General features: G+C 44.8%; 1 protein-coding gene across 1 annotated transcript in view; it reads left to right on the top strand.

Annotated features, from left to right (window-relative positions):
• CTSF (cathepsin F) overlaps window positions 1-10,951 on the top strand; it is a 429,275-nt gene extending 418,324 nt beyond the window's left edge. The window contains exons 12-14 of the mRNA XM_086938552.1: window positions 265-355; window positions 767-825; window positions 10,732-10,951. Coding sequence (XP_086794678.1) covers window positions 265-355; window positions 767-825; window positions 10,732-10,806 — 225 coding nt within the window. The 3' untranslated portion in view covers window positions 10,807-10,951. The remainder of the gene's footprint in view (window positions 1-264; window positions 356-766; window positions 826-10,731) is intronic.
• Window positions 10,952-17,884: the final 6,933 nt, after the last annotated feature.

Below are 17,884 nucleotides of genomic sequence, written 5' to 3' on the forward strand. Positions count from 1 at the left end.
GCCTGTACTGTACAGTAGACTAGGGCTTCAGGGTTTTGTGGCAGAAAAGGAGTAGAAATTCAGTATTTGGCCCAATATTTCCAAAATGTGCGTCTTGGAAGCATTTGACCCTCCAGACAACCCAGCAGAGGCTACGCTTGCTAGGGGTAATATGGATCTAATATCACAAGACTTTTCAAATGTGTTTCAGTTACCAGTCTGGCCGTTACCTAATTGTACCCCAGAATATGCATGCTTTGATAATATTATTGTCTTTTTTTTCAGTTTTACAGGAAGGGGATCTCTCACCCTTTCCGAATTCTTTGCAACCCTTGGATGATTGATCACGCAGTGCTGCTAGTGGGCTATGGAACACGTAAGTGACCTTCTTTCTCAGGAGCATCCTAATTTAATAAAATATTCCCAATTCTCACAAAACAGTCCTTCCATTTTAGTCCATGTTTCCTGTCTCAGTGACGTCTTTCCTTTGCTTGAGTGTTCTAGCTTTATTTTCTTTAGTGGCTGGATTCTAACAAGAGACTCGTGCTTTCTAACTAAAATGCAAACCAGATACAAAGGATATCAATAATAACATTTTGCCTAGGTGGTTTAGGGGGCGGTATTGCTGTACAATAAGTTTTATAATTCTGCAGAATGTAGTTTTATTATCCATGCAGTAATATTGTTGTTTATACAAGGATATCACCTTCGTTTTTGTCAATGTCAAGCACTGAAGACAGGTATTTCCCCTTTCCATGTTTCTTACTTTCCCTTTTTTTCCTTTTAGGTGACAACACTCCCTTCTGGGCAATTAAGAACAGCTGGGGCTTGGACTGGGGGGAGAAGGTAGGTTACACATTTGTCTTTCGACTTTTTGGAATTTGAGCCATATCACCACAGTGTCAGAAACATGTGGAGGGTCTCTGCAGGAATGAAGACTGCACTTACTTCTCACACTTAACTGAAAAAAACAACTAAAGTAACCAATGCAAGGGAACGAAATTACGCCACCAGCAGCACCCACCCACTCACTTCCACCCACTCACCTCGCCCACTCCTACTGGTTTCCTCTCATGTAGCTTCACAAACTGGTAGTCTACAGAAGCCGACAGACGTAGCTGAAGATGCTGAAACGTCCATGACCTTCAGGGTAATGGCTGATCTTCCCTGTGGTTAGGACTGCAACTCAGGGCAAGTGTACTACTAAATGGTGCAGCAATGCCACTACAGGTGGATGAGGCCCAAAGGCAGTAGTAAGGAGGAGGGTGAATACTCATTGACAATGAAAAGTCAATTGCATTCTTTGAAGAGCAAGTATTGGTGAAACCTAAGTACAGCTGGTGGCTAACCTTAGTAAATGTATGTCCTAGGCTGTTGACACATAGCATCTCTCTCTGGTAACAGTTCAACAAATAACTTGCCAATCTGCATAAACACCTTTCACTGGCTCTCATAAGCTGCTGCCCTGTACTTACACTATGGGGCAGATTTATGAGGCCGTTGTGCCTCATTGCGCCGCAATTGCGTCACTTTTTTGACGCAACTGCGGCGCAAACAATGCGCCCTATTTACAATGTGACGCATCTAGGAGATGCGTCACGTTGTAAAGCACTGCGCCATAAGGAGGCGTTCCTGAGCAGGGGGGGCGTTTCTGCGCAGGAACGCCTCCTGAAAGTGGCTGAGTGAAATCTATGAGATTTCACTCAGTCACTTTCTGGCCAATGCTGCGTCAAAACCCTGCGCCTGCTTGAAGCAGGCGTAGGTCTTGATGCAGCATTAGTTGAATGGGACACCCCCGAGCCTTGCTGGAGCTGCGTCGCGCTTGCGACGCAACTCCAGCAATGCGCCACATTTCCGGCACAGATGCGTCACGCATCTGTGCTGTTTTTGCACCATGGTGCGCCGCATTATAAATGCGGCGCACCATGGGTGGCGTAGCTGTGGCGCACTGTGGCGCATGTTAACTGGCGCATCCCTCGGGATGCGCCAGTTAACATAAATCTGCCCCTATGTTTTTTATGCTTCATTTTGCCGAATATAGCATTGAGGTTGTTTCTTACAAAAGATACATATATGTTCGAAAAAAGAAGGCTTGCATACACACTGAAAATCCTAATTTCTCTTTGTCGTTATAGCCATTTGACTCCATGTTTGTGGCATTATGCTCCTGTATTGTACCGAGTAGTTTCTTTTTCCATAAGTGAGATTTTAGTGTTTTTTGTCTGATGCTGGCAAAGTATCTGCCTGAAACTCTGGGTTGTTACAAGGTCAGGCTCTTCAGATAGATCAGTACTGTTCTTAGTGCCCGTTTCCTCAGCCTGGGTCAGTGGAGTTCAGTCTTCCAGTTCCTGAACGGTGTGTAATCTTATATGTGGTCATGCAGACTTACACCGTCGTTCAAACTAAGATAACAATAGCGTGTCACCTGGATAAACAAAACATTTTCATAAGTTTATTAAAGGCTTCAAGTTAGCATTGCTTAAGATACCCTGCATAATCAAACACATTGCACTGGAAAAGACTATTGCATCAACATTCAGTAATTATGCACAAACTCATGGCCATTTATGGAGGAAAAGATGTCCAATGTTCCTTTTTTTACGTATACTGCTTTTTTAACTTTTCCCCACTTTTATAATAAATTTGTTATCTGGTCATTACAAAGGTTTTCAGTATCTAAACTGGCAATACTGGGCGTAGAGACTCTATTCCATTTCTTAATCGGCGGGCAGATCTACAGCCAAATAGGTTATCCTCACTTCTACTTTGTTTAAATTACCTCATTTGTATCCTATCCAGAAATTCATTTCTGCATAATAGTATTCAACAGTACACACAAGCTAAGGGTATTGCACTGACAATTCAATCTTCGTCACACCCAGTAGATTTTGATGAGTCCCCTGGCAGTGCAGCTATAAAGGCTTACCATTTGAAGTAGGAAAAGCAGACAGGTGTCCTTTGAACCTCCCCCAAACTTAACTGGCAAACGTTTGCTAGTACAGATTAACCTTTCATGGACATCAAGGATATTTTCCCTGTTTCCTCACCTTTCCCCCAAATCCAGCATACACGCAAGACATCTGGCCTAATATTTGTGTGGCTTTTGTAAGAAGCTAAGCTGCTAAAAATTAATTGTAAAGTAATAGTTTGCAACCATCGCGGCCACAGAGAGAATATAAATATTATAAAGAAATATACCATGTTGTTTCCAATAATTCCATTTCCTGAGCATCTGCTAATAAGGAATTAGTTACTTACCTGTACACTATAGTTCTCCAGTATTATCTTTCATAGATTCACATGCTTGTATCTTCCCCGTCGTCATGGTGGGAGTCTCACGGTAACAGAATGACCAAGCAGTATCATAGAGAAGAAAAACTGCATAGAAAATCCCCATAGGGGCTGTATTATTTGGTAACCAGACCATTTCTTTGTTTGGTCCAAAAGTCAGCCAATCAGCATTGCTGCCCTGCCCTCACACTCCCCAGCAGCAGCTTCCTGCCTCAGATTTCCGTCCCCGAGTGAGAGACATGGATAAATACCGAGAAACAGGATCTGTCTGAGAAACGGGGAGGCGGGCGGGCGCATGTGAATCTATGAAAGATAATACTGGAGAACTATAGTGTACAGGTAAGTAACTAATTCCTTCTCCAGTATTACATCTTTCATAGATTCACATGCTTGTATCAGAGTAGTAAGCAGTGCTCACCATATTTGTAGCGTTTCCAGGACAGAACTCAGAAGGAAGCTCTGCCTCAAAGCAATGATAAAACAGTACTTATGAATACATCAGTAATACGATAAATACATGTATAAATATAAATCAAAGCACTGTATAGAAAATACATCATGTCAGTAGACTATACCTTACTGAAATAGACGTTTCAAAACAGCCTGTCCCACTGCCGTGTCCTCCTTCCACGCAGTGTCTAGACAGTAGTGTCTTGTAAATGAATGCACACCCTTCCACGTTGCTGCTCTGCAGATGTCTGGCAGCGCCACTCCTGCGAACAAGGCCATCGAAGTTGCCATCTTCCTCGTGGAATGTGCATGCACCTTAGAAGATAGCGGCTTCCCCGCTTTTTCGTGACATTTCAGGATAGCTGAGGATATCCATCTAGCAATACTCAGTCTCGACAAAGGAAGACCTTTCCTTTGCCCTTCAAATGCAATGAATAATTGCTTGGACCTGCGGAACGTTTTTGTCCGTTCAATGTAGAACTTTAGGCATCTAGAAATGTCTAGAGAGTGTAAGGCTCTTTCTGCTTCCGATGAAGGATTGCTGAAAAAAGTAGGTAGAATAATAGGTTCATTGAGGTGAAAAGACGTTGCCACCTTGGGAATGAAGGTAGGATTTGTTCTTAATATAACCCTGTCCTGACGAAATTGTAAGAAGGGTTCCTCCACTGAAAAGGCCTGGATTTCGCTAACCCTCCTTGCTGATGTTAAGGCGAGAAGGAGGGCTGTTTTCCATGACAGGAACTGTAAGTCTGTTTTGTGTATGGGCTCGAAAGGCGGCCTCATAAGCTGCGATAGGACTGTATTGAGGTGCCACGGCACAGGTGGACGTTGGATGGGTGGGAAAACTCTAAAAAGTCCTTTGATAAATTCCTTTATTATTCTGGAGGACCGGAGAGATGGTTCATTTGGCTTCCGCTGGAAGCGTGATATTGCTGCCAAGTGCACTTTGACCGAAGCATGCGACAGACCTGCCTTGGATAGTGACAGTAGGTAAGGAAGGATACCTTCAGGTTGTACCTCAAACGGATGCAAGTTTTGTCTGTTGCACCAGTGGCAGAAACGGGTCCATTTTGCTGCATATGTTTTGTTTGTTGATAGAGCTCTAGCTTGTGAAAGAATATGCCTGCATTCTTGCGAAATATCTAGATTTTGAAATTCCCGCTCATGAGGTTCCATGCTGACAATTTTAGTGATTGCAGATCCGGATGCAGAATCTGCCCTTCCTTCATGGAGATGAGGTCTTGAAATGTCGGGAGTTGGATCTTGTCGCCCCTCGACAATTGAAGGAGGTCTGAAAACCACGCCTGTCTTGGCCAGGCTGGTGCGATCATTATGATCCGGCACGGTTCCAATCTCATCTTGCGCAGGATTCGCGGTATCAACGGGAACGGAGGGAACGCGTAGGCAAACCTTCCTGTCCAGTCCATGAGGAATGCATTTCCCTTGGAGCCTCTTTGATGGTACCTGGACGCAAATTGAGCGCACTTTGAGTTGTCTTGTGTCGCGAACAAATCTAATGTGGGAGTGCCCCACCTTTGAAACAGGATGCGAATCTGAGTGTCGTGTAGTTCCCACTCGTGCGTCGCATTGGGAGTGCGGCTCAGGGCGTCCGCCCGTGTGTTGAGGACTCCCTGTATATGCTGAACCTGAATTGAAATTCCGTTGGTTATGAGCCATTTCCAGATCCTTTGCGCCAGTGTCGACAGCTGTTTGGATCTCGTTCCGCCCTGTTTCAGCAGGTAAAACATTGTTGTGGTGCTGTCCGTTTGGATAAGTACTGACGATTGGCGTATTCTGGGAAGGAATGCTTGAAGCCCTAGGAACACCGCTTTGAGCTCCAACATGTTTATGTGAAGCTGAGCTTCCCAATCTGACCAAAGGCCCTGAATTTCCAGCTCCTGAAGATGCGCGCCCCATCCTTTCAGCGAAGCGTCCGTTGTCATCACGAAGTCGTGATCTCGAGGAATGAAGCTCAAGCCTTGGTCCAGGTTCTTTAGAATCTTCCACCATGACATGGCCACCTTCATATGGATCGTGATGGCAATGCGATCCTCGAAAGTTCCTCTGGCCTGGACCCACTGTTCGTCCAGTTGTTCCTGCAAAGGTCTCATTCGAAGACGACAGTTTGGTACCAGTGGGATGCAGGATGACATCATCCCCAACATGGACTTGTATATCCTCACGGAAGTGGACCTTTTTGCCTGAAGTGATGTCGTTAATCCCATGATCTTTCCCATCCGGTCTTCGGAAGGATAGGCTTTCCCTGCTCTGGTGCATATCCATGCCCCCAGGACCTGGATGCCTTGGGCCGGAGTCAGCGAGGATTTCTCTAAGTTGGTCCTCAGGCCCAGTCGCTGAAACAACCGGATGCAGCTCTGCAGAGCTCTTGCTGCGTCCCTGAAAGATGGACCTGTCACCAACCAGTCGTCCAGATATGGGTAAATGTAATGCCCTTGCAGTCTTAAGTGGGCCGCCACCGGGGCCATGCATTTGGTGAATACCCTCGGGGCTGATTTAAGTCCGAATGGCAGGACCTTGAACTGGAAGTGGCGACTCTCCACAACAAATCTTAAATACTTCCTGTATTTCCGATGAATGGGAATATGGAAGTACGCATCCATGAGATCCAAGGACGCCATGTAGTCTTTTTCCTTTATCATGAGTAGGATCTCTTGCAACAATAACATTCTGAAGGGTATCTTTTTTATGTATTGATTGAGATCCCTCAGGTCCAATACCTGTCTCCATTTCCGGGTCTGTTTCTTTTTGATGAGGAAGAAATGCGAATAGAAGCCTCTCCCTCTGAGATGTTGTGGCACTTCCTCTATGGCTCCCTTTTGCAGAAGCGAGTGTACTTCTTTCTGCATTTCTTTGCGATGTTGGTTGAGCCTGAGTACTGGGGGGTGATCCGGTGGAATTTCCACAAATTCCAGCGTGTGGCCCCTGCTTATGACATCTAGAACCCATTTGTCCGATGTTATGGACAGCCAGTTGTTGTAGTATTGAGACAGATAGTGGTCGTTGTTCGGGATCTTTTGTGTGGGGAGTGCCGGCCTGAAATCATTGACGTCTATTAGACTGCTGAGATTTCCCCCTGGCATTTGGTTTACCTCTGGACTGTTGTTGGTAAGAGGAGTTGGAGGACCTGAATTGGTTGTTAGTATTATACTGTCGATATCCCTGCTGATTATACGGTTGATATCGGTTGGATTGAAAAGAGGGTCTTTGATTAAATTGACCTCTTGCACCCCTCTTTCGAAAGGACTGAAACCTTCCCTGCTGAAGAGATCCCAGCGCTCTAGCTGTATCCGTGTCCGACTTTATGCCTTGCAACGCCTCATCGATATGTTTCCCAAACAAATTTTCACCGTCGAAAGGCATATCGACAATTTTCGCCTGCACCTCTGGACGAAAAGAAGTCGCCTTGAGCCAGCCCTGCCTGCGAAGCGAAACCGCTCCAGCCATTTGTCTGAAGGCCATAGACGAGACATCCATGGCGATGTCGATAGATTCTGCAGCAGATTTTGCTCCTTCTTTGAGGAGGGCTGCCGCTTCTTCCTTTCGATCCTCCGGAAGCGCAGAGAGTATGGGTGCCAGATCGGACCATATCTGTCTGTTGTAACGGCCAAGCAGTGCCATAGCATTTGCCGCTTTAATGGTAGAGGCTGCCATGACCGCAAACCTCTTACCTGCCCCATCCATTCTCCTTCCTTCCTTGTCTGGTGGCACTAGGGAAGTAGCCACCGGGTTTTTAGAATTTCTTTGCGCCGCCTGCGTCACGACTGATTCCGGCCTGGGATGCCCAATGAGGCAGGCTGCCGTGGATTCTGGAGCTCTGTATTTTTTTTCAATTCGTGGAACTGAAACCGCAATAGACGCCGGTGTTTTCAGAATCTTTAGGCCCTCCTCCCAGATATGAGGGATAATCGGAATTGAGCGAAGTGACCTTTTGTTATCATCCTTGAAATCGTACAAGAAACAATCCGTCTCTTGCACCTCCACATCCAGACTGAATCTCTTGGCCGCCCTTTCCATGATATCATGGAAGCCCCCGATGTCTTGAGGAGGTGAGGTGGATTTGAGTGGGTCAGGTGATGCAGCCGATGGCAAAACGTATTCGTCCCATTCCTGCCCCGAAGCATCATGAACAAGCTCCCCTTCTTCGGGCTGTTCATCTTCGTCGGAGTCCGTTAAGTCGTCCCTTATAGTAACCACCTGCGGAGATTTCACCCCTTGTTCTTGAGAAGCAGGTGCTTTAGGTGTCTGCGAGGGAGGCGTCTGCGTAGCTGGTTGTGAGGAATTCGCCTCTGGGAAACGACGGTAGTAGTCGTTTAGCATCAACCTAAGATCAGACACAAGGTTGAGGGGTATAGAAACCGTCTCTTGACGTTCCTCCTCCCGTGAGTCCTCATGCTGCTCCTCCTCCTCGTCGTAATCACCAGATTCCTGGAATGACTCATATCTGGAAGATTGTTGCCTGTCTCTAAAGGAATAACTTTCCTCCTCGTCCGTGTCTTGGCTCTTTATCTGAAGCTGAGAAGGACTGTAGGCGGCACCTGAGGACTCCTCTCCATCTGAGTCCTGCTCCAGCAATGATGATGGCGGCAAAGGAGAAATCTTTGTCCATGAGGTGAACTCTGCGGATTTACTAATAGTAGCTGAGCCTCTCGTCGACTGAAAAGACCGGATAGAGATCATGGTCTTCGACTGTGGAGAACTGAACACTTTTGCAGATGATAGCAAGATTTTCGTCGACGGAACCATCGTCGACGGAATCACCATCGACGGGACCATCGTCGACGGGACCATCGTCGACGGAACCATCGTCGTCGGAACCTTCGTCGACGGGACCATCGTCGACGGGACCTTCGTCGACGGGACCTTCGTCAACGGGACCTTCGTCGACGGGACCTTCGTCGACGGGACCTTCGTTGACGGGACCTTCGTCGACGGAACCTTCGTCGACGGGACCTTCGTCGACGGGGCCCCCGTCGACATCCTCAACATCGAACCTGTCGTCGACGGAGTCGTCGTCGTCGTCGTCGACGGTCTTTTCGCCGACAGTGAAATCTTACTCGTCGATGTCGTAAACGTCGTAGTCGTCGACGCAGCTTTAGATCCTATCGTCGACGAAGCCGTAGTCGACGGAGCTGAAGTTTTCACCACAGGCTTAGTAGCAGAAGCCAGTGAACTGGTAGAAGGTGCAGATCCAGGTCCTTTAAGACTTGACTGCTTCTCCAGAGGAGTAATAGGAAGGGATGAGGTTGATTTTTCCTTAAATTTACTCCTTTTAGACTCCACCTTCTCCACAGAAACAGAGGCCTTTCTTTTCTTGGGAGTGGAGTGAGAAGATTCCTCCTCAGAATCTGAGCCTGATGTGGCCTTCTTCTTCTGAAGCCATAACGGTAATCTAGCCTCTCTGTCTCGTTTAGTTTTGTCAGAAAATTTTCTACAGAGTTTACAGTCTTTCACCAGGTGTTTAGGGTAGAGACAGTAAAGGCAGTCCTCATGTGGGTCCTCAGAGAAAAGTTTGGCCTTCCCACAGGACCTGCATGGCCTGAACAGCCTCTTTTTAGAGCTTTCAGCCATCATGAGAAAAATAAGTACACACAATACCTCAATTTAGTAGACAGGAAACAAGATTCCAAAGGGTCAAAGGTTCACTCAGGAACAGAAAAAACTGAGCAGAGCTCAGGGAGACTCCTTTCTCACACGAAGGCGGTTGGAAATCTGAGGCAGGAAGCTGATGCTGGGGAGTGTGAGGGCAGGGCAGCAATGCTGATTGGCTGACTTTTGGACCAAACAAAGAAATGGTCTGGTTACCAAATAATACAGCCCCTATGGGGATTTTCTATGCAGTTTTTCTTCTCTATGATACTGCTTGGTCATTCTGTTACCGTGAGACTCCCACCATGACGACGGGGAAGATACAAGCATGTGAATCTATGAAAGATGTAATACTGGAGAAGAATAAGCATCTAAAATGTTTACCATACTGAGAGGTGGAATACACTATTGCACACGTAATTGCTGGTAAGAAGGAGGTGCTCCCAGCTCGTAAAGCCCAGTCAGTGAGACCCTAACATGTACTGTTTTGCAGGAGGACAGTGAGAAAGTATCCTTGTGATGGCTGATGCACCATACAAAGGATCTCATAGGAATTCTTACATGCCGATTTGGGAATGTGTATTTGAAAGATGACTTAGGCCTAAGCAAGATGCTATATCAAATAGGAATATATGAACCAAAATTACACTGTCACAATGTATAAAAAATTTAGCAGGCCATACCTATTATTGCTTTTGTTGCCTAATGAAGCAAAAGCAATCAGTAATAACAAGGAATAGTTCAGGGTTTTATGCTACAGGTGAATCATGGGCACCACTGAAAAATAAAATGTAAGCACACAACCAAGCATTGCCCCTAGTTTTCTGTAAGCAGATTCATTTAGTGCTCCCGGAAGGGTGTTTGCCTATACCAAGGCAGTGCTTATGTTTAATTCCACCACTTGGTTATATTTTAGGCTGACACCCAGATCCATTTTACAAATTGTTTTTCCATTTGGCAGTCTTTTTCAAACAAGAAGCGTGTGTAAAGAGGTTTGACAAATACACAACTTACAGTGGTAATTCGGTATTCCTACAACATGGACACAAATACATTTCCAAATGCCACGCCCCATGCTTGCCAACGCACTGATGTTAATGAGCTGTTCTATACAAAAGGAAGTGATCTGAGCTGAGGCTTATTGGCAAACCAAGAGTTGGCTTCAAGGGCATCATGGAGGGACAGCGAAGGATTGAACCCTGGGGAATTATGTCAGGTGTTATTTAAAGGAAAAAAAAGGTTTCTACCAGTGCCCAGCTTTGAAAATCTCAACAGGATGCTAATAGGAAGGAACCTAAAGTCTAGCATACTTGTGTTAAAATGGTGAACAGCTTGCGATGTTTTTATTTCTGCTTTAAGTTGTTGTATATAACTCCAATTGAACCTTTCTCCCTCTGTTTGCAGGGATATTACTACCTATACAGGGGATCCAGAGCTTGTGGAATGAACACAATGTGCAGCTCTTCGGTTATCGACTAGAGGAATCCCATGAACAATCTGGATTTTGGAACACCATGTTACAGTTTCTCCTCCTCATCCACAAACTATCTTCGTCACTTCAAGCTCCAGTTATCCCTTATGCAAGAAACCAAGGCATTACACTAGTGATAGTATTCACATCAATACATGTTAGAGGCTCCTTCACATGAGCTACCTCTTATCTACACATTCACAAGCTTCTGATGAATACTTCTCACTGCAGATTCCTCTCTCTGTTAATATCCCCGGGTACCAGGCTAGATCTGGAAACTCCGAAGCCGTGCTGCTGTGCCCCATTAGATGGCACTGTATGACTCCTTGGCAACTCTGTTCTACTTTAGAAGTGACAAACGGAGTTGGATTTAAGTGCCACTTATGTATTCTGATGTCAGTTCCTTTCTTTCACCATCGTGAGATGCGGATCTGGAGCTCCGCTCATTCTTTTTACACTTGGTGAAGAGCTTTTCTAGTATATTTTCCTGCGTGCAAGGAACGTGCCACCCCATAAAATGATAGGGTTTGAAACTTCACCCAATTTAACTCATAAGCTATCTGATACCGCAAAGCAATGCTCTACAGAGCGAAGCACCAGCTTCCGTTCCTAAAGTTGTTCCCAGGGCAGATCTTCTACACGGTTGAAGTCTTCTGGAAAGTCAGAGAAGAAACATGAAGTCCTAGCGGTACTCAGCCCCTTCCCCTCACTCTTGCTCTCCAGAGAAGGCACAACGGTGCCACTGTGCCTACAAGTCTCAATCCCATTCCATTGAGGAGTCAATTCTATCCTTGGTTCCGATGCACTTCGATTTCCTGGGTCCATCAGCAACATCGCAGCAGGTGGAAACCTTCGAGAGGCCATGCTGCCAATCTTTGGCTCGCATCCGACTCCCTCTGGTGTGTGTTTGTGCCCCAAGTATCCACAGTAACCTCCAGTTCGATTACCGCCGTTGAGTTTGCTCAATTCACCGTCTGTGCCCCTTGAACATGCTTCTGTGTCCGTGCTGGTCTCAGTACCGGCTTCAGTCTTGGTGCTAAAATCAGCATTGGCTCCTTGAAAGATCAACACTGCACCGACTTTGGAAAAACAACTGCAACCCATCATGGTATACTACTCTGAGGCCATTTCATCTCAACTGAGACCATATCTAGATCTTGATGTGCCTCAACCTATACTGAATCCATCATACTCACATACAATTTCACTTCTGGGCAACCATGCGTAAACTCTATACCATCTTTTTGGCTCAGGCGACAGATAGTCATATAGAGACGACAATGTTGGAAATGGGGAAGAGTTTCAGTTGCGACCACTTCCATATGACAGAAACATTTTTGATGACCTTGGGTTCCTCAATCAATCTGTCAAAGTCACATCTGACACGTTCGCAGAGACTTCCTTTCATGTGAGTCATCCTGGATTTGGTGCGTATTTCAGACTTTTCTCGAGACCAACAAGTCTAGAACATTAGGGCTAATATCTGATGTTTCAGTCCCTGCCCTGGGTTTCAGTGAGGATGACTCTGTGGCTTCTTAGACTACTGACCTCCTGCATCCTGTTTGCCAATCAAGCCAGATGGCAGGTGCAAGCCTTGCACTGTGATCAGAGCTCTCAGTGTACTCAGCACCAGAGGAACCTGCTATCCATCCATTTGTCAGAGGAGACTGCAGAAGATCTGATGTGCTGGCTGCTTAATTACAATTGGACCAGCGGCATACCCCTCTTCGTATCAGTCCTCAATCTGTCAGGCACCTATGTGGCATCAGTGCACATATTCACGAAACACTATTGTCTCCACAGACTGGTATTTTGCCTGCTAGGTCCTGCAGGACTTTTTAGTTTAAGCATTCCACAGACCCATCACTTTGGGAGGTACTATTTTGCTATCTATTCACAAGGTGCAGAATCTGCGTTTAGAAGTATCTAGCATTTAGAAGTATCTATCAGAAGGACAAGTTACTTACCTTTGATAACACTCTTTTAGGCAGACACTCTTATTTCACATCTGATTCTTCACCACCCTCTCTCCTCCCTGTTCTGCTGTATTGTATTTTCCATCTGAAAAGATCCCACACTGGTTCTTTTGATTTGTTGATGGGAGTCACGTGTGAGGGCGCAGACAAGTTCATAAAAAAACTGATGTCAACATTCATAGGTGGTGCATGCATTCAACTCATTTTGTCACTTCTGGAGCTGAACGGTTACGATATGGAGCTACACCACACCAACTACAAGCATGCAGTAAGACTGATTTTTTTAGTTTCCGGATCATGCCTGGCATCTGGGGATAGCCTCAAGATGAGGAATCTGCAATTAGAGGCGTATCCACCAGAAGGTAGGTAATTTGTCATCTTCTTCACTACTCTAAGAATCATGAGAGGAACTTCCTTTCAATAGGCCAAAGAGGAAGCTTCTTCATCAGCACTTTGAGTGATACTCACGAACCAGTCCAGTTCCCTTGTAATTCATACAGGTCATATGCTTACAGGTCATATGCTTAAAGGTCATATGTCACTGGTTTTGGAAGTAGTTCTGTTACAAGCAATAGTTTCCTGGGCTCTTGTGCTTTGCAGGTCCTTTAACCCGTTCGACGCTACTGACGGAACCGTTCCGTCACGCCCCTCGGGTGGGCTGTGCTCATGACGGAACGGTTCCGTCACGGCCCGGCCACCGCGCCTGCGCGGCGCTGATATCGCGCCTGTGCGGCGCTGATATCGCGCCTGTGCGGCGGGTTTTATTAAGCGGGCGGGGCCGTGACGGAACCGTTCCGTCACAAGCACAGCTCACCCGCGAGCCGTGACGGAACGGTTATGTCACCAGCGCAGGTGAGCCGCGCGCCCGCCTGCGACCGTTAGCGCTGCGGCGGGATAGCCGCCGCAGCGAAGGAGTTAAAGCATTACATGACTTACACAGTCAGATGTACATTATAATGTGCTGAGTACGTTTCTGCATTGCGGAATGCACAGCAGTGTTACATAATCAGCACATACTCTGGGCCTCCATCAAGCAGTGTCATTTTAATTTATTTTGAGAAAAAAATGTTTCAGGGTAAAGAGTTTTAATACTGGCCACTTGAGCGTAGGTTCATTATGTCTCTTTCAAGGTTGACAGTTGGGATGTGCAGACCTCTCATTGGAGCATTACTGCACTTTGCATTTTTCCAGTCCAAAATATAACCCAACAGTTACCCAATGTAAAGTATTATTCATTAATCTCAGCCGTGTACACTATAATAAATCCATTTCTGTGGGTTGAGGTGTAGCCTACTCGTTAAGTGACTGTCTTCCGAATAACCAGACCATGGCTGTGGTTTGCCTCCATGACTTAACAAAACTTCAGTCTTCAAACTATTGATTTTTCTTCCTGGACCTTATTTCTTTCAACTACAAATACTGGAATAGCTTAAAAATAAGAATTATGCGTTACAAAAATGAACAGATATTTCAGCGTTGGTGAATGACTAGGAAACATTTCCAACCAAAGCCTGCATTCCATGTCAGCATCTTCTATTGGACTAGTGTTCCAACTTATGGATGCTAGTGGGGGAAAAGAAATAATGTTAAATTACCTATAGATTCTGGTAAACAGACAATATAGGAGAACATAAGATGATCGACACTGAAGAACTGCTCATTTTTACAGCTTGGATTTTAAAGTAGGAAGACAAAGTAGTGTGTTTGGGCTGTATGGCTGCGTGATAGAAACGTATTTAGCAACAAATATTTAAGTATATAATTTTCTAAGGCACAGGTGGGGCCCCTTTGAAATGTGGGACTTTGAGAGAGACTATTGCATCTACCCCGTATACATCGACTGCAATGAGATACTTTTTGCAATCTAAATTTATGTATATAGGTTTTTAATACCATGCTCTCCTACATGCATTGATAATGTCATTGGAAACAGTATTGAACTTCTTTCAAATGGATGTAGTACAGTGTTTAGCACTTAAAAAGGAGACATATACTATTTAAAGCTGATTTTGAACTTGCTCATATTCTCTAGAGGTGGTGCATTTTTCCTTTATGGCAGATTTAGAGTTAGATTTCTCTCTCCACTTTTATGACATGACAGTAGTGGAAACATCAGTCTACAACTCCCCTCCTTGCAGCCTATGAATGGCAACTATTGTTCTGTGCTGTTTTGTATATGTAGCTCTGAGACATAGGAGTTTGCGGCCCTACAATACAAAGCCCATATGAGAGACCTAAATATCACGAGTGCCGCCGTCTGGTGCCCTGTCCGGTGCATCTGACTTCTATTCCCTCTCATCTGGACAGGACTAGTGCAGGATCCACTTACGTGTTGTTGATGGTCCATGCCATTTCCCTTCCCCCGCATACACCTTGGGCTCTGGTCACGGTGCCCAAGTTGTTATAGGCATTCCGTGTACTCAATAGCTTCCATGTAAATGGATAGCAATCCAGAATCATGTACAATTGTGTTAAAGGTAGTATTTCATTGCTTTGTCTTGTTCTACAGAATGAAACAGTGGGACATGTTGTGAATAACTAAGAGGTACATTTTTAATGCAGGCAGGGAAAAGGGCAGGCTGAGTTGCCCGTGGGGTTACTACCGCCTCAATTCCAACACTTTTTTAAGAAGCAATGAGGACTTGACTCATACATTACTACTATCATTGCTACTATTATTAGGATTATCACTACTACCACAAATAGTACATATGGTACTACTTCTACTGCTGCTAGTGCTACTATTACTACAACTACTACTCCTAGTACTGCCACTACTACTATCACTACTATTGCTACCAATACCATTACTACTAATGGTGTTAGTGCTATAACTATTTATCTTACTACTACTGCTACTACTATTACTAGTGGTAGTGGTATTAGTATGATTGCTGCTACTAGTATTAGTATATTTGCTACTACTGCAAATAGTGTGTTTAGTACAAATACTGGTGCTAGTGCTACTAGTATTACAGGTACTACTCATAGCACTGCTGCTGCTACTAGCACCATTGCTATTAACACCACTACTACTAATGATACTAGAACTCCTATTGTTGGTGTTACTGCTACTAGTATTAGTGCTGCTAGAACGACTGCTACAACTACTAATTGAAGAAGGTCCCTAAAACCCCCAAAAGAAGGACCCCTTATTATTGCCACCAAGATATGTTAGTATTTCAGAGTGTGTAAACACCATGTCAATGAAAAACAGGGATTATATACAACAAATTGTTTCTGCAACACAAGTACTGCATTCTGTGATTTTAGGTCTCTGTTAGTTGGTTGAGTGTATACGTTTTGTTACAATTTGTTTACCTACGATGTCACCAGTGGTTAAGTACTTTTAAAAAATCGGTGCAAGGGCCCCACATTTTTCTTGAGAGACCACTACTGGTGTCACTGCATTTTGGAGTTGTTGAATACCAAGGCTGCCTAGTTTTAATTCCATTTAATCTACTTTCTTCCAACACCCCAGATTTCCTGTTTTTATATTTCATTCTTGCAGGTTATTTTTCATCTCTCTTTTTAGGTCTCGTCTGATCCAGCGCATGTGCAGGTCTGGCCGAGACATTTAGTAGCTTCTTTTAAAAGTGCTACCAAAGCGGCCACCAGCCTACGGTCACGCGCACAAGCACGCGTATCCCTTCATCGCGATTACTTTCGCTTTCAGAGTGATCGCGATCACTTTCTCTTTCATGGATGTAATGCCGCGCGGGCCGCGCTGCCAGGTCTTGTTTGTTTATTTTGCATTCCCCTGCTTCCCAGCCTCTTCATTTCGGCTTCAGGTGCCCTTTTAGTTTTGTGGGTGAAATCCACTGCTATCACCCCAGTAGCATATTGCAACCACAGCCCCTGAGTTAAGACAGGCTGTATTGCTAGCTGTTTATGCCAGGACACATTACAAAGTTGCTCTTGGTGGAACTCAGAATCTCTTATGCTTAGCAGGTTTTATGTATTTGGCAAAGTTTCCTGTACATTGGCAGTCGTTTTACAAGAGCTACAGATCTAGCAAATTGGAAAACAAATCTTCCTATACTTCTAAACAGAGCACACGTGGCTGGGTTGCTTAGGGAGCTACTCTCGTTACAGACATCAAACCAGAAGATGTCAAAAACAGAAAATGAGGGTGCACTGAAGGCAGAGATGGATTGCCTTATTCCTATCACGTGCAGACCACGGCAGCAACTTGCATTTGGTAACATCACTTCTATTTAAAACCACTCACATCAGTGAGGGCCCTATTGACATTCCATTCATCTCACTGGAAGATTTATAATTACAGCAAGCAGCACAAGGTGGCGTATTGTGTGGCATAGGCACACACGTTCATTCTCAGGTACATTCACAAGGCCATGCTTTGGTGTTATGATTGCAGCTGATGATGTGGGCAGCCTTTGCTCCAGCTGCACTTCAGTTGGAGTCTCTCTTTCTTCTGCCTTGGTCCTGTTGATTGAAGCCTGACTGTGGTTTAATTGGTGGCCGTTTTTTTAGGTTCATGTGGTAGCTTCTTTTCTATTTCTTTGATAATCATGGACAGGAGATAAATTGGCACTCCTTTACATTATTTCAGTTCTGGGTAATGACTCCAAAATGCTATTTGTAGCATGTGTGAGGGCAGATGAAATTTGTCATCAGTGATATCATTTGTAATGTCATCTGTGATATTCTGTACGGTGCAATGGGAAAATTATCATTGCTTAACTAACGCTGACTAGCCCATTTTTGCGTGTTTAGGTTTAAACTACAGCAGTAAGTATGTTTACTATTCTTAACTCCACATCCATATTCTTTTCAACATAATTTAAAAGTACTTTACAGATTCAGGTCCACGTACAGGCCTAAAATGATAACAAGATAAAGAGGGCCATTTTAGAATACAGTGTGTTGGAGAGCTTTGACCAAGCCCTGTGCATCCACCCTCTCTCCTCTCATTGTAAAACATTCTAAAATGGTTTTACTCAAAGTACGGGGTGTGGGGGGGCTTCTTACAGCCCTTTTGACCTTTACACCCCCTACTTGCTGAGCCCTAAAATTCAGAAAAAAATTAAATGAAGGGGCATGTGTTAACTTTATGAACACTTTTATTTTTAAAGACACTTTACAA

The sequence above is a fragment of the Lissotriton vulgaris genome, chromosome 9 (assembly GCF_964263255.1).
Source record: "Lissotriton vulgaris chromosome 9, aLisVul1.2, whole genome shotgun sequence".
NCBI lineage: Eukaryota > Metazoa > Chordata > Amphibia > Caudata > Salamandridae > Lissotriton > Lissotriton vulgaris.